This window comes from Mycteria americana, chromosome 10 (genome assembly GCF_035582795.1).
Source record: "Mycteria americana isolate JAX WOST 10 ecotype Jacksonville Zoo and Gardens chromosome 10, USCA_MyAme_1.0, whole genome shotgun sequence".
NCBI classification, from domain to species: Eukaryota; Metazoa; Chordata; class Aves; order Ciconiiformes; family Ciconiidae; genus Mycteria; species Mycteria americana.
Genome location: NC_134374.1, coordinates 13004178 through 13025414, shown reverse-complemented (window position 1 = coordinate 13025414; position 21237 = coordinate 13004178). Strand labels below are relative to the sequence as shown.

At 57.6% G+C, this 21237-nt stretch overlaps 1 protein-coding gene across 2 annotated transcripts in view; it reads left to right on the top strand.

Moving 5' to 3' along the window:
• MID2 (midline 2) overlaps nucleotides 1–21237 on the top strand; it is a 116001-nt gene that overhangs the window by 20717 nt on the left and 74047 nt on the right. For both annotated transcript variants that reach the window (XM_075512788.1, XM_075512789.1), the window contains exon 2: nucleotides 5460–6181. In XM_075512788.1, the coding sequence (XP_075368903.1) occupies nucleotides 5516–6181 (666 nt within the window). In that variant the 5' untranslated portion in view covers nucleotides 5460–5515. The remainder of the gene's footprint in view (nucleotides 1–5459; nucleotides 6182–21237) is intronic.

Sequence of the window (21237 nt, the reverse complement as noted above, 5' to 3'; positions counted from 1 at the left end):
TCCCCCTTCCCTTCTGGCTCTGCCCTTCTTTCTTTGGCAGTCACTGATTTTTAAATTTTTTTTTCTCTCTTTCCATTGGGTTTTGAACAGAGCTCGAATTAACGCGGCCGATTCTGTTCCTCGGTGTCAGCAACAACTTGTCATCAGGGTCGCTTTTATCCCGCGAGCGGGAGGCGCTCGGTCTCGGCTGACGTGCCGCTAGGCGTGCGTGCCCGGCGGAGCAGCGTCTGCCCGTGGTGTCGGAGGGTTGCAGAGGCTGGGGGTCTTCGCACCAAGTGCTGCGGCTGAGGTTTGTCCCTTTGGGAGGAGGAGGGCTGGGGTGCAAGTGCCATTCCCTGCTGCTGGGCTGGCACGGGGGCTCCGGATGGCAGCCGGCGGGCTCCCGCCGCCCCGAGCCCTGACCCCGGCGAGGGTGCGGGGGCCGCAGCCGCGCACATCTCTTCCGCGTTTGTCTTCTCCGTGAGCTGCGGGGCTGCGACTCTCGCCCTGCCCGTCAGCTGGGAAGCGGAAGCGGGGCGGCGTGGAGCAGCACGTGGGGATGTGACGCCCGTGGGTCTGCAGGCACCCGCGGCGCGGGGGGCAGGTCACGGTGGTGCAGGTGGGTGCTTTGCCCGCATCTCGCCTTCTGCACAGACTGACCTTCAGCAGCAAGGGTGCCCACCGGCCGGCTGGCACCCACCTAAAGCCGCCCGTCGTCGCCGTCGTGCCGAGCGAAGGCACCCCACGGGCGCGCAGGAAGGGCGCTGCGTGCCTCCGTGTGTTACGCAACGGGAGAAATCCCACCCGGGCGTTTCCATGGCAAAAATGTTTGTTTTTATGTTACTGCGTTGTTAAACCGCTGCTTCTTGTAGTCGCAGCCCTGCCCAGGCGCTGGCTGCAGGGAGTTTCCCCAGGGGCCGGCGCGAGCGTGGCCGGGGCCGGCTGGCCCTTGGGCACAAGTGACACGGGGCTGTTTGTAAACCGTGTTAATATTTTATAACTTTTATATTTAGGGAGCTAATGAGTCTAAACAAAGCAGATTTTAATCTAATCAGCTATTCCTCGTGCCACGTCAATCCTGGACATCAAAGCGAACATCAAAGTGAGAGGCATGAAAGGCTTCCAAGGCAGCGCCGACTGCTTCGCCCAGGTGCATCTCGAGAGCTTCCTCGTCCCTGCGTCTGCTCCAGCCTGGCTTTTGAGGCTCCTCTCGGTTATCGCAGATCTAAAGGACGTCGTCCCAGCAAGGAAAACAAGATTAACATAAGAACAGCCCTCAGGAACAAAGCAAAAAGCTGTTTAAACTTTTTGCATCTTTGTGCCTCAGATGGCAGCGAAGCCGGGCGCTCGAGGCGCGGCGGCCGCTCCGAGGGAGGTTGGCCCAGCGGCGAGCGGCTCCCGCGCTGCCCTGCAGAGGCCGTTGGGGAGCTTCTCGCACCGAGCCTTATTTTTGAATCCTTTTCCCGATGTTGGTCAGGCTCCTGTTCAGGTCAAAGAAATCCTGTTCTTGTCCTTCTTTTTTTTTTTCTTTGTGTTTTGCTGGCTGCAGGAATCCGTGGATGAATCGGGGAGGTGAGAGGTGCTCTGCTCCCCGTGCTGGGGTTGCACGTGCAGCCGGCAGCGCCGGGCTCTTACGGCAAGGCAGCCGCTCTACCTGGAGCGTCCCGGCAAAGCAAGGGACCGGCCCCGGTCCAAAGGCAGTTTGTAAGGTTTTAAAGCACGGGCGCCCAAAGGAAGTGCCGGGGAGCTGCCCGTAGCTGCAGCGCTGGTGACGGGAGGTGTCGATGGCCGTGCGGCGGGAGCCCCCTGGCCCTGCCAGGCGTGGACGGCGGAGGGGAGCCCGGCAGATCCGGCTCGCGGCAGGGGAGGGCTGCCGCAGAGCGCGCGAGAGCTGCCGGGCGGGCAGCCAGCAGCGTTTCCTCCCCGCCGCTTTCCCAGGGCTGAGATGGGCTCCAAGGCTTGAGAAAAGCGCTGGGGGCCGCAGAGAGGAAGCTGTTGGGAGCCTTTGCGCTCCTCGGCTTTTTTGGACGCAGCTGCTTTTCCACTGTCTCTCTCGGGGGGCGGGGGTGTGTGTTTAAAAAAACCCCAGTGTGTGTAAATATACGTGCAAGGCTGCATTTGGGCAGGCCTCGATCAGGTTGCTGCAGCATTAACATATCTAAATATCCAGTTGCTTAATTTTATAAGCCCCTGGAGATGGTGCAGGGAAGAGCTCAAGATCTCTTCCAGGCACTTGCAAATCCTATTTCAGGCAGTTAGGAGGAGATGGTGCGATAGGCAGGGACCGGCGCGGGCACGTCGCAGCAGGGCACCTGCGCGATTTGCCATTTGCAGGCGCTGGCAGCAGCCGTCCGCCCGGGGCGGGCGGGCAGAGCACCCCTGCCGCGGCTGGGGACGGCGGCCAGCGCCGCTTACGGGTGCGGCTGGAGCCGGCCCCGGGGCACGCCGCGAGCACCGGGGTCGCTCGAGGCCCTGAAGCCGCTTGGCGGGAGGAGGTGGGTCAGAAAATACCTGCAGAAGGTGGGACCGCTCCCGGGCTGCTGAGCCGCGGGCGCTGGCTGGCCCTGCCGCCGCCTCCCCTGCCGCCCACGGGGACGTCCTGGGGCTCGCGGCAGCCAGAGCCTCTCCTGCCGCTGCTGGCTCATCCCGTCCACGCGCAGATTGCGGCCCCTTTTGACAGCGTTTTCCCTCTCCTCCCCAAACGGGAGCCCACGCGCTCTGCCGAGGTGTTTCTGGGGTGGAAACTCGGCCGGGCTGGGCACCGTGTTGCCTTCCATCGGGTCCGCTCCTGCAGCAGTGCCGAGGGCAGGGGGTTCCCGCCGGGCTGTGACAGAACGGGGCTGTCCCCGCGCCTGTGCTACGGGGGTGGGTGTCGCGGCGGGCGTCCCTCGGAGCCTGACTCGCCGGGGCCGAAGGAGACCTGGAGGCACCACGCGTGCGTTGGGCGTCGGGCGTGATCCGGGGCGCGGGTGATAAGGAGAGGCTGAATCCAGTCCCGCGTCGCTGCGTGCCATCGGCTGCCTGCCGTTGCCTCGGGCTGGCGTGGGGCAGGGCTGGGAGGGCTGGTATGGCGGGGAGAGGCTCTGCTCCCGGGGCTTCGCCGGCGGGAGGAACAGCGTGCAGGTGCAGCAGGGCTGTGCTGCCAGCCTAGCGAGCAGCGGGTCGGGGAGCCCCCCTCAAAGAGGGCCTGCTCCCCTCTCCGGATGCTCTTAATGGGGTGCGCTGAAAGGGCGCAGTTATGGACTGAGGCTCTGCTACCCGGGCCTTGACTTTGGGGGCTGTTTGGTGTCCGTGGGCAGCAGAGCAACGCTTAGCTCTCAGACCTGGCCCGAAGTTCACCACGCAAAGCCTGAACTCATCGGTTAATGGGAGGGGGATGCAATCACGCCCGGTGCAGCGCTTCTTGTGAGCAAACAAGGTGAAAAACGCTCTGTAGGTTGGCGAGGGACTGCTGGGGCTGTAGCTGAATTTGGGATCCAGGAGCTGTCACTGATGATAGCTGCAGGTCTGTGGTGGGACAGAGGCGGTGACATGCAACGGGGCTGAAACAACCAAAGAAGCCGGGGCAGGGGGATCTGGGGGATGGCAGCGTGCGGTTTCCCCTGGGTGATTGCTGCTGCTGTTTGTCTCTTCCTGACTTTGATTTAATTGGAAAGCAAAGCCCCGTTCCTGGTGAAGGCTGCCGGGATGTGGGCTGGAGAGAGGAATGCGCTTTGGGCTGGGTCTTTGGGCTTGGAAAAAAGGTGACTGCTTGGGGCTGGGCACCCTTGCTCCGGGACGGCGGCCAGCAGGTGATCGCCCAGCCTCACCTCTCCTGCCTCCGGGCTACCAGCACCAATGTCCCGAGCTGTTTTCCCCGAGGGCATCCCCCTCGCCAGAGGCCACCTTGTCATGAATGTGGAAAGAAATCCCCGGCCCGCCCCTGCTGTGCTTCCTCGGCTGGGAGTCCTGCTGCCCAGCTCGCGCTGTCCCCTCCAGCGTGTCCTCTGGTGCGGAGCATGGCCCCGGAGGGCTCGGCTCCCACCGGCACCTCCCGGCTCCGAGCACCGCGCGGCCGGACCCTGCCCTGCTCCCTCTCCCCAGATAATTAAACGCTCCCTCTCCCCTGCGGGAGATGTTCCCAGCCGGTGTCAACCCGGAGCAGCGGCGTGCTAATTCGGAGCAGAGAGCAGCTCTTCAAGCGCTTCCCTCCACCGGGTCCCCGCGGGGAAGCAGCGGGGCCCGTTAATGGATTGCTGGTTTGCCTCTAACGCAGAGCAGAGCTGGGGGCAGCGGGGCTGCCGCAAAGCCCACCCCGTCCCCCTGCCCGCTAACGAGCCCCTGCGCGTGGCTGCGGTGACGCCGGGGAGGGGAGCGTGCGGTGGTTCTTCTTGGCACCTGCCGGGCTGTTACTGTCTTCCCCTTTTGTTTCGGAGACCTGCCAGAGGCCGGCGTGAGATCTGGAGGTGGGTTCGTGGCCTGTGCCCGCCGCGGGTTCGGTGGGGTTTTTATTATTCTCTCGGATGCAGAATTGCCCTGTAGCCTGGGTGGAGAGGGAGCTCCGGGGCTGCCGGGCGCGTGGAGGGGACGGCGTTTGGGAGCGTGCCGGGACGCCGGCGGGGACAGGCCAGCGCTCGTGGCGCGACTTGGCGCTCTGCAAAACCGGAGCGTGGAAACAGCGCGAGAGCAGGTTTGGTCGCTTGCAGAGAGCCCGTTTCCAGCCTCGTGCAGGGGAGGAGATCTAAAAATACGAGCTTGTTTGCCTCCAGCTGGAGTTGATTTGGGCATCCCGGGTTGTTGCTGGAGTGCAGCGGAGGACAGCTGAGAGATGGAAGTTTGCAGACTGTAATTTCGCTGCTCTTCCTTCCCCGCCCCGCTCCTAAAAGGCGACGGCTGGGAGGAACGCAGAGCAGGAGGACAGTACGTTAGGGCTCCTGACCCACTTTGCTCAGAGTTTCCAGGACACGATTCACCTTTTCCCCTTCCCCAAAAGGAGACAGGGCTGTGTAGCTGCTAGAGGGGATATTTAGAGGTTTATCTTTGCTGTGCAGCAGAGCCTTTGCGCATGGGAAACCAGCACGGCCCCCTGCTCCTGTCTTGGGCAGCGCTCGCTAAAAGAAAATGAAATCGTGTGGTTTCTCCTGTTTTTTGTCTTCGGCCTTGCTGTCCAAGTCCTCTTCCCTGGCTGGGCTGGAAGGTGATGGAGAGGAGCTTGCTGCTGCCTCTTCTCCCTTCCCCTCCAAACAGCTCTCCTGTCCACCGGCATCTCTGGGCGCTGGTCCGAGCCGGTGGCTCGGCTCAGGTGGCCAGCGTGGTGAGACGCTTCGGCCACGCCGGTGCGCTTGCATGAGCCTGGCTGGGCTGTAGCCACAGCGTCGGGGTGCGAAGAGTGTCGGGGTGTGCAGCGGTGATGTGTCTGACTCCCCCGGGCGCCTGTTCCTGGGCGAGGAGAGCTGCCCGGGAGAGCCGCTGTCTCATGTCTCTGCTCTCCTCTCTCCCAGGTACCAGACCACCTTCCCTGGTTTTTGATGCTGAATCAGGATCGTTTTAACTAAAGATGGAAACACTGGAGTCAGAATTGACCTGCCCAATCTGCCTGGAGTTATTCGAAGACCCTCTCTTGCTGCCGTGCGCCCACAGCCTCTGCTTCAGCTGCGCCCACCGCATCCTGGTGTCCAGCTGCTCCTCCAGCGAGTCCATCGAGCCCATCACCGCCTTCCAGTGCCCCACGTGCCGCTATGTCATCTCCCTCAACCACCGGGGCCTGGAGGGCCTCAAGAGGAATGTGACCCTGCAAAACATCATCGACCGCTTCCAGAAGGCATCCCTGAGCGGCCCCAACTCCCCCAGCGAGAGCCGCCGCGAGAGGACGTACCGCAACAGCCCTACCATGTCCGTGGCCGGCGAGAGGATCGCCTGCCAGTTCTGCGAGCAGGATCCCCCGCGGGACGCGGTGAAGACGTGCATCACCTGTGAGGTGTCCTACTGCGACCGCTGCCTGCGGGCCACCCACCCCAACAAGAAGCCCTTCACCAGCCACCGTCTGGTGGAGCCCGTGCCCGACGCGCACTTCCGAGGACTCACGTGCTTGGAGCACGAGAACGAGAAGGTGAACATGTACTGTGTTGCTGATGACCAGCTCATCTGTGCCTTATGTAAACTGGTGGGCCGCCACCGGGACCACCAAGTGGCATCCCTCAGCGATCGCTTCGAAAAGCTGAAGGTAAGCGCCCGGCGTGGCTGCAGCGAGCCCACGGGCGAGGTCGTCTGTGGGGGCTGGTGTTCGCTGAGGGATGGTTGTCAGAGCACAAGCCGGTCCCGGATGCCCCAAGCGGCACCTCTTATTTAAGCCAAACGACTCCCGAAAGATATGTGGGCTGCAGGATGCAGTTTGTGGGCTCCCCCAGGACCCTGGTACCAGGAGGCTGAGCTGGGTCTTGCTTGCACAATTGGAGCAAAGTCTGTGCTGTTCTATTTTTCTCCTGCTGGGGTGTGCGTGCCAAGCCCAGGCATTGGACCTTCCCCCAGACGGCCGGACAGCGAAACATCGTCGGGCACCGAGGTGCCCTGTGGCCGTTGCCCCAGGAGTGTGGCTTTCCCCCGGGGTTTGTCCTGTCCTGTGAGAGAGCTGGGGGGGCAAAGAGCGGCCTGAGGGACCCGTGAGCGTGGTCCCCTGAGGCTGTTGTGCTCGGGCCGTGCCTGTCCAGCCCTCTCAGAAGATGGGAGCAGGATGGGTCGGGCTGCGGGCGTTTCCTTTTGGAAAGCCGTTCTGCGGTGCGTTGCAGCCTGCAGCGCGTGGGAACCCTCCTGCTGTCCATAAAACCTCCCCTGCGGGCTTTACCCGTGCCTGAGGACCGCTGTGCCCTGAGAAGTGCTCTGGGGAGTGCTTGCATGTCCTCCTTGAGCCGGCTTGCTCAAAGCTTCTCCACTGTGAGAGAGGAGAGGGCCAGGCTCTGGGGAGTAATGGGGGATGGATGGGCTGGGAGCAGCCCTGCGGAGGAGGACTTGGGGGTGCTGGTGGGTGAAAAACTGGACGTGAGCCAGCAACGTGCGCTCACAGCCCCACCGTGTGCTGGGCGCGTCACCCGCGGCGTGGCCAGCGGGTCGAGGGAGGGGATTCTGCCCCTCTGCTCCGCTCTGCTGAGACCCCCTGGAGCACTGCGTCCAGCTCGGGGGTCCCCAGCACCAGGAGGACACGGAGCTGTTGGAGCGGGTCCAGAGGAGGCCACGGAAATGGTCCGAGGGCTGGAACCCCTCTGCTAGGAAGAAAGGCTGAGAGAGTTGGGGCTCTTCAGCCGGGAGAAGAGAAGGCTCCACGGGGAGACCTTATTGCGGCCTTGCAGTATATAAAGGGAGCTCCTAAGAAAGGCGGAGGGAGACTTTTTACCAAGGCCTGTAGCGACAGGACAAGGGGCAATGGCTTTTAACTGAACGAGGGTAGGTTTAGGTTGGACATAGAGAGGAAATCCTTTACGATGAGGGTGGTGAGACACTGGAGCAGGCTGCCCAGAGAAGCTGTGGATGCCCCGTCCCTGGAAGTGTTCAAGGTCGGGTTGGACGGGGCTTTGAGCAACCTCACTTGGTGAAAGATGTCCCTGCCCGTGGCAGGAGGGTTGGATGAGGTGGTCCTCAAAGGTCCCTCCCAACCCAAACCCTTCTGTGATTCTGTGAGGCAGTGACGGAGCTCCCCTCTGCTGCCCAAGCACCCCGAACTCCTCCTCTGCCCTTCACCCTCCCACGGGATCTCAGCGCTTCAGCTCTTTGCAGGTGCCACCCCTGGAGGGGCTGGCCTGAGCGGTCCTCTGTGTCTCCCAGAGGGACCGTGCCAAGGGAGGGTGCCGCCTTGCGGAGAAGGTGGCTGGAGGCTGACCAGGGTTTGGAGGCTTCTGAAGATCCCCGCCGTGGTCCCGTTGCCCGGGGTCTCCCTTCCACTGCTTCCTGCCGAGAGCAGCGTTTCCCGCAGCGGGGAGCTGCTGTGGTGGGGAGCCTCTTCCCTACGACAGCCCGCGTTTTCCGTCCTAACTTCCCCCGAGCTGAAGCAGCAGAAATGGGCAATCGTTCTCCAGCCCCCTCCACTTGTAGCACGTATCGATCCGAACTGAATTACTGTGCTGCTGCTCTTCAGGCAGGAGAGAGCAAACTTCCCAGGGATCCCTCCGGAGCACTTTGAAGCTCAATTTTTGTGCCGTGGCTGTGGTTGCACTGAATATTATGTGGACCCGTATGGATGATGTTTGACTTATATAGAGTTAGAAATCCCTCTCCGTCCCCTGTGCATTCCGCATGAGTCTGCAAAATGGTTTTAATTCCATTTTTTTGTAATATTAAGGAAAATATAGCTGGTCCCGTTAGAGGTCAAGCTGGTGAGGCTGTAACTGTGGCAGCAGTCGTATTCCCATTATAACCCTTCTCGTGTTTCCAGCTGCTTCTTCCTTGGTCCTTTCTCCCTTAATGTTCTCAGCTTGTTCTGACCCCAAAGTGCTTTTCTTGGCTCTTTGTCTTGTTAATGTTTTGAACAAAATCGTTCTATCCACTCTTGTGTTTTTTAAGGGCAGAAGAAATACGTCTATCACTCTAGCAAAAATACGGAAGACTTTTTTTTTTTTTTTTTTTTTATGTGCAGGCCAGATTACTTTTGTTCCTCCTTTTCTTTTTTTTCTTTTTTCTTTTTTTTTTTTTCCCTTTAAAAACATACTGATGCCCGGAAAGAAATCTTCCTAGATGTCCGGTTTCCTGGGCTGGCTTCCCATCTGCCCTTCTCCAAAATCTCCCAGACCCGATGTGGCAGACATCGGCGGCAGCAGGAGGAACGTGCCGTAGGACGTCCTGTACTTTGTTTCTGTCTCCCCCCGTGTTCCAGCCACGAGCTCTGTCTTTCGGTAGGCGCTGCCAAATGGCGGTGGTGCCGGTGCGTGCCCACGAAGCGTCTGGGGTCCGTGGTGGCTGGTATTTGCCTTCAGACCTCGATGCGCCTGTCTCGTCTTCGCCTCGTGCCTCACCTAAGCTTCCCCCGGTGCGCAGAGCAGCGCCAGCAGCCCGGTCCTTAGTCCAGGACATTCTTTTTCCATGAGGAAATGTCTCAATTAGCAAATTGGAAACCTTAGAAAGAAATGACCATGTATGTTTGCATGCAATAAAACCCGGGGATAGAAATTAAACCCCCTTTAATATTTTCCCCCTAATCCGGCCCGTGTCAGCTAGCCAGGCAAATTCATCCGAAGACAAAAACCCCTGACAACCTAAATTGCCGCTTCAACCAGCCAAATTTTGCAGGTTGCCAGAACACCATTTTTTTTTTTTTTTTTTCTTTTAAATAACAGTCTTAAGTGATTTTGGACAAGGAGGAAGCTCTCCTCTGCTAGAAACATTCTTTCTGTGCTATTCATCCTGCCCAGCTCCCCATTCGAGTGCAGGAGCTGTAGCCGCAGCGGGGAGCAGGGGCGAGGGGCCGCGATGCCTCTGCCCGCTGGTGGCAGATGCGGCTTTCGTCCGAGGCACGACTCCTGCGCGGGGGGACCTCAGTTACGCGTCTCTAATCCCTGCCGCTGGCTGTGCCTCAGTTGGGCTTTTTTTGGATGGCTTTTTTCCTAATGCTCTACCTCCACTGCAAGAATTGCAGAAGATCGATGCCGAGCTTTACCGGCAGAGTCAATATTTGCATTAGTATTTTGTGTCATCCTTCTCGTGCGGCCTCAGTCTATGGTTCCAACCACAACGCGCTCTCTGGCAATACTTGAAATCCTCGCAAGTGTCTGAAATACTTGAAATCATTAAAAACGCGCTGGGATGGGAGCGCCGGCAGGATGCGATGGAGCTGGCTGCTCCCTCCCGCAGCCGCCTCGCCCCCAGGCCTGCCCGCAGTCCCCTGCGCCCCTGGCAGGGCTCTGCCCCCTCCTTTCTCTCTTTAAGTCATTAATCAGTGAGTTACGTTGCAGCAGCCTGCTCTTGAAGATCTGCGGTACGCTTGGGCGTCGAGCAGCGAGCAGTTGCTTTTAATCTCCGGCTTTGATCCCGTAGCTAGAGCGAGCTGGAAACGCCTTTCAAGTTGGGTTTTTTGATGGAAAATTGGGTTGTGAACCGAGTAACTTCATTTTGTCAAAAGGGCTGTGCTTTCCACAAAAATCTTTGGTGGGGAATTTTTTTTTCCTCTTTAGAAGAGCCGAATGCCTGAAAACCATACTGTTGTGTCTAAACCCTAAACCGTCTCCCAGTGCCCCCTTCCCCTCCGAGCTTGTTTTACATCAGAAATCTCTAGTGTGTGCCTGCAGCGTGGCTTTTGCACGGAGGCTCTGCAACAATCTGTCCGTACCACGTTATACACCTCAAAGTGTTTTAGGAACCATCTTTCATCCCTTTGACACATATTATGGCTTTTTATTTTGGGCATCTTCAACTCCACTTGTTTATATTATAAAGAAGCCGGTAAGCGCGAGCAGTTTTCCTGAACTGTGGTAAATCCGAGTCGTGAACATCGCCGGGCTGAGGTTTTGGACCTGCCCTGTGGTTGCGCACATAATGCCCGTTGCTTTGGAATAAAGGAGCTCTTGCTCTGACTGTGCTGCTGTTTGCCAGCGCATAATTCTGCACCCGGTTCTTTCAAGCCCGCAAGTTGGCTCGTCCATAAAAGCAGCTCCGTTTGCCGTGCGCTTCGCCTCGGACATCGGCCGCTGCCTGCCAGCTCAAACGGCCGCCGGCAGAAATGATGCAAACACCAGGGATGCTGACAATGCGGGATGAACCGCAGTTATTTTCAACCCTGGCTGTCCGCCGCCGCTAGGCTTTCTGCCGCGAAAGCATCCACCTGCTTTTCGGAGGGACAGAGAGGGTCTGCCCAGCTCCCCTCCCCTTCGCGGGGACTCGCAGCCCCTTGTTGAGAGATGGGAGTCGGGAGCCCGGGTCAGGGAGCGCCTCAAAGTAAGAGGGGACCGCGCGGGAAGCCAGGCAGGACGGGGCGCGGGTCGAAGCGCTGGGGTCACCCGCGTGGCACGGGAGCGTGCCCGGGAGCTTTCCACAGCTGGGACGCCTGGGATGGACGCAGCAGCATCCTGGGAAGGCTCCGCGCCAAGGGTCGTCAGCTACAGAGACCACGAGGGAAGGGAAAAACAGCTCTTTGGTGGGAAAGTGCTTTGTACCTCAGTGGCTGTTTCCCCGCGCTGCGCGTAAGCGCTCGGAGAGCTGCGTGTACGGGAGGTGCAATACTGTCAGTAGCATCGTGCCAGGCGAGCGTGTGGGGGAGGGCAGGCAAGCGGGTGATGCGAGAGGGACCCGGAGGGAGGGCAAGCGAGAGGCGTGATGCTTTTAAGGGCTTGGATTTCTGCCTGTGTTTTCTGCTTGCTTCGAGGTTTCGGCGTTTGCTAGTAGTGACCTATTTGAGCGGGTCCTGCCGCAGCGTGACCCGCAGTGCCGAGACCCGTGCTGAAATATTAATGCGTGATCCTGCGCCGACAGAAACTTCTCTTCAACCAGAAGAAGTGCTTGCCTTGTGCTGACACCTTTTATTCATTTACAGCTGCGATGGGGAGAGAGAGAAGTGCTCCTTCCCTTCTCGCTCACCAGGCAAGGTGGCATTCACATTAATATTTACCCTGCTAGGAGAGTGCGGGCACGTCTCTGCTTCAAGCTGGCCTGCTCCGCCAGAGCCTTGAGAGAGGGCACGTGCTGGGCTCTTTAGGCAGAGACTTGGCACGCTCCTGGTTGAGGATTAATTTGGTGATGTAATTACATCTGCGCAGAGCAGGCGGCTCCAGCACCCGCTCAGCTTTGGGGCAGCACCCGTTCAGCTGGGAGAAGAATCAGGAGGTGCCTTCAGAAAGCGGACCTAAGTTAACGTTGCACGGTTGAAGGCATCTTCGTCTCTCTTGTCCTCTTGCAGCTCCCCTTACTGCCCAAACCTCCCCGGCACGAGCTCTCAGAGGTCCCGGGTGCCGCCCGAGCGTGTCCTTGGGGGCGTGCGCTGCTTGGCGCGTCCTCGCTCAGCCTCGGGCTACCAGTCCTGCCGCGTTGTGCAGCCCTTCTTGCGGTGGGGAAGCATCCGCCAGCCGTACGGACCGGGCTCGCTCGTTGATGGCGTTGGCCTCCGCTTCCCCGACACGGTGGGCAGCGCGGGCATCCTGATGCGCGAGCTCGGCTGCGGGTGGTCAAAGCGCATCGGGATTTTGGTGCTTGTTTTCCCTCTGTGCGTGTTCAGGAAGGGTCGAGATGCTGAACGCAATCAGTGGCAAAGTCGCCCGTCAGCTCGGCTTGCTGGCTGAAAATCAACGTTAAAGATCGAATTAAAAATGTATGTAGATTAAGAGCAAAACTAATGGCTTGACCTAGATAAAGCGAGCGCCTAGGACAGCAGCGCATTATCTGCCGAGTAAAATCTCAGCCAATTATAAATTCAGATTGCTTGAAACTCGTAATTGCGATGCTCTCTGCGGAGCGCTGCCCTGCCCCGAGCCCTGCCTGCACCGGCGGTGGCTGCCACCGTGCCGGGGCCGGGCGCGCGGTTACGCTGCGCGGCGACTCCCTGCAAGGGAGAGGTTACAGCAAGAAGGGATTTGGCTGAGGAGCTCTGGCTGGCTCCTCCCGTCCGTGGTTTCTGGTGGAAGGAGTTTTCAGAGGAAAGATTTTGCCTTAATTATTCGCTGCTGTCCTTTGCTTCTCCATCTGCTCTGTTCCCTTTGCAGGAACCGGATAAGGGCCAGCTCAGAGGAGGCTTTTCCTTTGCCGTTGCTGAGGCTTCTGTTGATTGACAGGCTGGAAATACCCAAAAAGGAAAAAAAAAAAAAAAGCACGTTTTGTAACCCTTTTATATCTGCTCTTTGCTAAGGGAAGAGCAATAAGCCAGGTGGAAAGCCCGTCGTCTGTTACGCTTCAGAGGGATGCGCTGCCTGCAGTGGGTTTGTGTGAGTGGGACTCCAGATGAAAAAGTCCCTGTGCCAGACAAATTGTACGCAGAAGGTTGGTAGTTATTCCAGGGCTCTTAAGAGAGCGGTGGGGTAGAAAAATGAGGGGAAAAAAACCTTCCTTCATGCTGCAATATAGGGCTTCTTCGCCTTGGGACTTGTGAACGTGTTCTCACTTGCGCTGTGTGAGTCACTGCGATTGCTGCTTAATTTATAATTTACTGTACTGCCATGGGGCTAAACTGAATTTTATATATATATATATATATATTTCCCCCACACAAAGAAGAGTTAGCTGAGAACAAGGATTACAATTGTGACTGCTGTGACTCCTACACAGGACATGGGGGGCTGTTACCAGCAAAAATACAGAAAGCTCTGGTTGAGCGGTGGCTCTCGGCTCCCTCCCTCCTAGCCAGCAGCAGATACGCTTTTGTTGCTTCTCTTCGAGACCCCCTTCGAAGGAGACGCGAAGCCGGCTGAGGCTTGCTTCAGACCAGGTTTGCAGCGGTGGGAGTTGCAACCGCCCTGCTGCTCTGGGGACCGGGCGACGGGTGGTCGCCGGTGGATGCGGCAGCCCCGGCCGTGCTGGCAGAGGGGGTTTGACGCCCCCGCCCCGGCCCTCGGGGGCAGCCCTGGCTGAGCTGCCGTTGGAGCTCGCTTACAACGGTGGCGGTACCGGTGCAGGCAAGCCCAGCCCTTCCTCCTGCCCACCTCCTCTCCGCGGCCGCGCGGGAGGTCAGGCGCCTGCGCCGCAACCTGCCGCAGCTTTGGGACTGCGAGCTGGGGTCGCGGCTGCTGGGGCTATCGACAGGCGTCTCGGGGCAAGCAGAGCCCCCGCCTTCACCGGCCAGCCTGCTCCTCAGCCTTCAGCCTTACCTGCTCTTTCTTTTGCTTTCTGTGCATGAGTCCGGGCATCTCTACTCCCCAGCAAGCTCCAGAGGCTCTTTAGCATTGGTTTCTTTCTCCTAAGGCAGGTAGGTGGTGGGGTTTATCTCTGGTTGAGTTGTAATCTAGTGGCTGGTTATAAGAGATCTCTCTGAGCAGGGGAGACCTGTGGTCCAAAACGGCGGCCCCATCGCAGGGTTATCGTTCCCATCGCTTTGTTTGCGGTGACAGGCAGACGCCTTGCAAAGCAGCAAGCACTTAACTGCTGTTGAACGCGGGCAGGAGAGCATCTCGCCTTGTCCCTGATGCAGGTGAAGGCATTTGATCCTCTGCCGGGTTCCCGTGTCAAGGGATTGGGCCCGGCCTCCGTCTAGCAGCTCAGCGTGCCCTTTGGATGCCGCGCAACGGGAGTCGGTCATTGCTACGGCTCGGATGCCAAAATTGCAACCAGTTGAGGACCCCTTAATGGGAAACTGCGAAAGGTCCCGCTTCACATCTGCCTGAGCCAAGGGCGCCTGCAGCCACGCTCAGCCCCGCGGAGGGGACGGTCCCTGGGACCTGGCGCGCTCTCCCCACGGAGCTGGAGGCTGCTCGGACGCAGGGAAGCTCCATGCACTGGAAGCTGTAGCCGTGGCAATAAGGCTGGCAATAAATAAGGCTGAAAATAAAGCTTGGAGCTGTGGCCCTGCCTTTTTTTTTTTTTTTTTTGGCACACCAGTGGGAAGCGTCGGCCATGCAGGGTGGTCTCCGTGTTGGTCCGTCTGCCTGCGAGCCGCTGCCCGGGCGTCGCAGAAGCCCCAGGAGGCAGGAGGAGGCTCGTGGGCTGGGGCTGGCGTCTCCTGCCCGCGGCAGCCTGGCTGCCCTTACCGTTTTGCTCAGGACAACACCCGCCGGTGCGTGCAGCGGGAGCGCGTCACCCAGTCGGCCGCCGCGGGGAAGCGTGTGCGGGTGACGCGCGCCGGGGCGGGTGCGAGCGCAGCGCTGCTTCAGCCGCGGCATTTACCTACGGAGCGTGAGTCATACGGGAACACTGCATCTTCCTGGCTGCTTTGCCCCACGACAGAAGAGGGATCAAAAAGTGTCCCGGTGTCTGATGGTGCTCCCAATTTAAGTTTTCCATCGGCACGGAGGACGCAAGTGTTGGTAACTGTTTAATTACTGATCGTTTGTAGGTCATGGGGACCAGAAATTAGCGCTGAGTGCTGGGATCCTTGATTATTTATTTTTCCAGAAATCTGCTTTTTGGGGAGGGTTTGGATATTTTTTTTTTTTTTTTTTTTTTTTTAAACTAAGCTATTACAGGTCTTGAGATAGCAGACCTGAGAAACTGCATTGGTTAGATTAATCTCTTGCTTTTTCCAAAACTACATTCACATCCAAGCTGATTTCAATGTTACTATCTCAAGAGCAGCTTGAGCTGGAAAATGAAAGTGCAAAGCTGTGCAAAAGTCAGGCGATGACACTGTGTTTGGGATGAGACTAAAGGATTAATCTCCAGCCTTCGAGTCCTGCAAGACAGCAGGCCAGAACTGAAGTCTATGGAAGAAGCAAGATGGTAAGCAGATGGAAGTTATTTTTAAATAACAAGCATCACCTTCTTTTATTAAAGCCCCCCCCCCCCCAAATGCCTTAATTGCAGAAGGTGGCTGGTGGTCAGTCTGTTCCCCTGTTGCATCAGCCTCAAGCACTTGGAAGCGAGGAAGGTGATGGTTAAGGATGTGCATTAATTTCACTTTTTGGGGCTTGATAAACCAAAACTCATGGTTCTTATCAGCTGTACGAGCGTGGAGATGGCGGGGTGTGAAAGCTGAGGAGCGCGGGCTGCTGCGGGCAGGGGCTGCTGCGGGCAGGGGCTGCTGCGGGCAGGGGCTGCTGCGGGCAGGGGCTGCGGAGCTCGTGGGGGCTGGTGTGCTCGGAGAGTTGACTTGTTTTGGGAAGAGCACGCCAACAGGGAACGTGCCATTGAAATCAAACCGCGGTGGGCAGACCTCGTTGGGAAGGGGAGAGGGGTCTCGGGCTGCTTGCGCTGGAAGGTGGCGCCTTGTGAACACGCTCGTTTGGGGAGAGAAAGTCCATTTTCTCTTTAAAAAAAAAAAAGTGCTTAGCCAGCACTTTTGGAGCGCGTAGCCCTGCTTTTACCTCTTGCGGCGCGGCGGGATGGCACCGCTGCCCCGCGAGGGAGCTGCCCTGTCCCCCTCCCTCCCGCCTGGCACCCGGAGCCCTCCGCTCGCCGAAACAACCGGCAGCTTTGCCGGAAGATTAATATTCCTGCCCTGAGTAGCTGTTGTTTAATATTCAGGATGTATTGCATTATGGGCATAATGAATATTCAAGAGCGTAAATTAGCATAGCTCAGTTAATTATGCTCTGCGTGCAATTGGGAAGGCGCTGGCTCTCGTTAGGCCTGTGCTCAGCTATTCGCGGCGTGTACTCTCGCTTGGAAAATGTGTCCCAGCAACGCTCGGTATCTTTAAGTGATTTGGAGAATCGGTTGTGTGCGCTGGGGTGAGCGTCATATGAATGTCTTAGCAGGCTCGAAGTCATGCTCTGAGATGCTGAATATTGCTATTATTATCACATTAGACCCTTAAATAGGCTTACAGGTGTTATTAAGTGATTTCACCATGACAGCTGACATGCTTTTTTAAAAAACCTGATTTGAATATCCTATCAGTGTAGTTCGATGTGCCCTTTTATAGAAATTAATGTGCAATAGCAGCATGTCTGCTGATGATAAAAATCCTCCTGCGCTGGGAGTGGAAACAGATCTTGGGACCTCGAGATGAGGGACGTGTGGGGTTACCTGCTCTATCCTTCCAGCAGGCTGCGGGCTGCTCCCTGGGGTGTCCCGGCTCCGGCTTTGGGCTTTCTCCTTCTCGGCGCGCTGGCCGCAGGGAGACCGTCCCGCTGCGGGAGGGTCCACGTTGTCCGCTGCGGAGCTGAGCACGTCCCACGGAGCCGGCAGGCTCCAGCTCGCGATGGGTGCTGTGACCGTTCGCTTACCTTAAAGGTCTTTTCCAACCTAAATGGTTCTATGAAGGGCTGGTGGGTCAGCCCGCCTCGTTTTGATCTTCATCTATAAGCAGGTATGTCCGTGACGAGGAAGGCAGAGGTGTGTCCCCCAAATCCCTTGAGCTGGCTTCCAGATGAACAAGTTCTTGCACCTCGATTGTTTTTTCAGAGCTCCTGGCTGGCTGGTCCACAGGAGGCCGCATCTGTAGCAGTTGGAGAGCCCTGTCCTCGCAGGGTGTCGTGGCTGTATCGTGCTATACGATGTGCAGTGTAAGCGTATAGCTTCTATGCTGCCGATGTGTAACGTATAGCATCTAGGTCAGGAGATGGAAGCACCGCCGTGGGCCGTGCAGCTGGGCTGGACGGCAGTGCTGGGCTAGCACTGAGAGCGAATTCTTGCTTACTAATTAAAGTAATGAGGCAGGCAGCCCTCCTGACCTGCCTTCCTCTCGTGACGGTGCTCTGGCCGTACGCAGCAGGATTGGGGCTGCCTTCAGGCGCCTGAAGTGTCCGTGTGAGCCGAGCGGCTTTGGGAGCTGGGGAGCCGATGTGCCGGTTTTGGGGCGTAGACCCATGTCCTTGTCTTTGCTGCTTGGAGCAAACGGAGTCTCAGACATGCAGAGCAGCGATGTTTCTGATCGTCTCTCTCTAAGGCACGGATAGGCGTCTCTTCTGCTCCTGCCTGTTGCCTTCCTTTTCTTCGGTTGGTTTGGGAATGTATTTTGCTTTGATGGGAACCTGCCCAAAAAGCCTTCGCGGGAGGGATATCTAGCACCGTCACCAGCTCCGATGGGTGGCTCGCAGCGCCCGATCCCGTCAGCCTCGTGCAAGCGGCGCTTCGTTCATCGTGCCCTGGAGACAGAGCCCGGGCTCCCACGGGGGGGGACCCCAGCAGGGGAGCGCGGGGCGTGCTCCTGCCCGGTGGCCGGAGGTGCGGGTGGCCGCGCAGGCTGGGACGCTCCTGGCATGAAATGCCTTTTTCACCTGAGAAAGCTATTGGGTTGATCGGCTGCATCCTGCCATCTCCTGCCGGCACGGCCCTTCCGCAGCCCCTTCCGAGCGCAGCCGGCTGAGCGGGAGGAAGGAGCCGCGTGCGGAGCCGCGTTGGCAGCCTGCGCTCGTTGGAGGGAGGCTCCGAGCCTCACCCGTGCTGCGATCTGAAAAGCGACCGGCCCGGCTTCCCGCTCGTCCTCCACATGCCAATACCCCTCCCTTCGGGGACGGAAAATGCATGGCTCGGAGGAAGCACGCTGCTTCTGACGCAGCTTGTTTGCGTCCGTGGCCAGCTGGCCGCAGGACAGGGAGGGAGGTTTCGCGGCGTCCCCCGGCTGAGCAGCCGGCACGACGACTTTCAAGGCACATCTGGTTGCGAGGGGCCGGGATTTGGGCATTTTCGTTTTCAAAATCGGCATGATATGCAGCCGAATCCTTGTGAGCCTGCTGAGCCCCTTTCCACTCTTACGGGCATGGCTGATTTATGGGATAAGCTCAGAAAATAATGTGCAAAAAGGCGTGTGTCGTCTGGGATGTGCCAAAGCAATAAATCCAGATTCCTTCCTTGTTTCTCTAAAGGGCTTTTGGGAACCAAACATCCGGCATCCAAGAGGAAACGTGCACGGGCTGCCTTTCAGCGTGCGCCGTTTGGCTTTATTTATTTATTTATTTTTATGATGACGACGATCGGAAAATAAAGGTCACGAGGCGAAAGAGCCCGATGGGTACGCCCACCGCCGCTCTGCGTCCTGGCAGTCGTCTGACGTTTGTGGTGGAGTGATCCATAAAAATCCAGCCTGTAATGTCAGGCATCAAAACAACAATGCCCCCTCTTTGGCCTCCCAAGGAAGGAATGCTGTCCTGCCTGAAGCTCTCCCAGTCCTATGACGAAGGAGATGTTTCCGAGAGCAGTGGCTCAAGGGTAACGGGCTCTGCAGCGTGGCGCCTAACAACATTGAAAGCTCTTTCTAAAGCGTATTTGTAAAGGTTTATCTCAAAATAATTTACCCTGAGTACTTCCATACTGCTTGAAATGATATTCTTCCCGGATAACTGGTGTGGGGAACCATTTTCTATTAACACTGGAGGGAAGTTTGTGGGTTTATTGGGTGCAAAAGTTCAAAGCTGGATATTCTCTGATGGTCTCTGCAGGTGTAAAACTGGGCAAGGGTCTTGGAGAAGCCGTAAGCCCTGTAGCAGTGTCCAGGGACAGCTACGTTTTATGAGACTAATCACTGCGTTAAAGCCGTGAGAGTTTAAGTCGGAATTTCTTTTCAGCCACACCTAGTTTCTGACAGCAATGCCTTTCTTACCAGAAACTCCTGACGCTTGGATCCTCGGCAGGAAGCCAAGCAGGCTGGAAAATGGAAAGACACGTAGAGACGGTGTCGTGGAGAAAGGAGCTCGGACCGAGGGGTACCTATTTTAGGAACGCTGTTTGCAACAGGAACGTGCTGACTTTGTTTTGAATGCGCAAGGCGAGGACAAATGCAGAAGGTTATTTATGCATCTGAGGGGTAGAGATGGGAGGTAGGAAACGCGCGATGGCTTTCATTGCGTTCGCCCAGATGCTCTCAGGCACTGGCATGGGGACCGCGGTGGGTGTTGTCCTCCAGAGGCAGGGCCGGTGAAGGAGATGCAGCTGCGGTTGCCGGTAATTGTTGGGCCATGGGCTGAGACCTGCACCCGCTCTGTTTCCAGAGAAGTGATTTATCTTTCCCGACTCCTTAAGCGCCGCTAGAACTTGCACCGTGGGCAACGGCCTCTTCCCATGCTTTGCTGATGCTGGCGGCACATCTGTCAGCGAGATCGAGACCTGCTGCAAAGGTTGCAAGAAGCTATCTCCTTCCTGGGCCGCCTGTGTCAGCTCTGGAGGCCACTAGGTCATCCCAGCGCCACCCATCCCTTTCCATATGAAGCTCACAAGTCTCAGCTGAAGCTCCATCATGGAAAAAATCATAAACGCCACTTGTCCGACGTGCCGAGCGCGTGACGTGCGTCGGCAGAGGACTCGCAAAGAGGCAGTGCTGGGTTTGCAGGCGTGCGCTGGTGCTGCCTGGGCGAGGGGGAATCTCTTCTGGCCCGTGCCTGTCCATCTCTGCAGTCCAGCTGAAAAGCAGCCGGGCAAAGATGTCAGCAAGAGCCATTCAAGCAGCTTAAATTGGTTCTCCCAAGGCAGCGGCCGGCTCAGCTTTTAACTCTTCCTGCGCTTTGGTCTGACAAGCATTCACTAAGAAAATTAGCTGTAAGGTCTTTTGCTTTTGTGAAGCCCAGGCGGTTTGGAGCGTGAAGCGTAAGCTGCGAGGACCTGCTCTCCCCAGGCCTGCTGTGAGAGGGCTGCTGCACCACCTCCCGGCCGGGCTTCTCGGCTTCTCGTGGCCAGGCTTCTCGTGGCCTGGTCTGCTTCTCGCCTGGGACTTCGATTCCCCCCTTAGCGAGCAGAGCTGCTGCTGGGAGCAGGGACGGGTGCTGGGGTCCTGCCCAAGCAGGGACTGGGGGACTGGGGATGACCGTCTTCTGGGGCTGCAGCCTGGAGAAGTTCTCTATTCCCCTGAAGCCTCCTGTTGCCTTGAAGAGCCTTTTGAGTTGGAGGAAGAACTTAATCTTTGCCGAGATTGTTTAAATTAATTTCTTAAGGTTGTAGGCATGGATGCTGTCCTAGTCCCTCGTCCGTGGCCGTGAGCCCGCTCTCGTGGCCGCGTGGTCCGTGCTAGCTGGTTGGGCTGTCCTCTGCCAGCTGTACTTTGGGCCGCAACCCCCTCCAAACAGCTTATGGTAATTCAGCCTCCTATTTGCTTGCCTGTGGCAAGTTCTTAATTGCTCTGCCTCAGTTTCCCATCTTTAAATCAGTGCTATGCGAGACTGGCAGTTGGAGGAGAGGAGACGGCCGAGAGGAGCCCCTGCTGAAGGGCGATGCCATCTCCTGAGCTCAGAGCTCAGCTGGTGAAGGGAAGAGCTATTGATTTTTCTTTACCTTGTTTTCGAATGGAGTTGTCAGTTTTCCAACTAAACGTTATGTGCCGTTAATGATTTGCTGTCTCAACTTTTGTTTTAAAGTCTTGCTGTTCACCTTTTTAGAAGTGAAGCGTGTAAGAGTCGGCACCCAGGAGGCATGCTGGAGAGCAGGATACTTTCCGCCTCTTTGCGTCGTTTGTTGTCAGCTCAGAAAAAAAAGAGCAATATTATGCAGGAAGGCAAAGAGGGGCTTCGTTTCCTCATTGGGCGTGGAGACCTTTGGGGCTGCTTTCTGTCTCGTTGTCCCTGATGATAGGGACACCAGTACATCACCAGCTGTACTGGAGGTACTCCACGTGCACCAAAGCACATGTACGGATGTGTCCCCACCCTTGGCGATGCTCCTTCTGCTCTTCCTGGGTTGAGAAAAGTTCAGTTAATTCATCATTAATTAAATAGAGGGAGAGTCGTGCCTTCTCCTTCTCTTGATGCATCTTGTACTCCATCTTCTGTGTCTCAAGTCCAACCTATAAACGGAGGC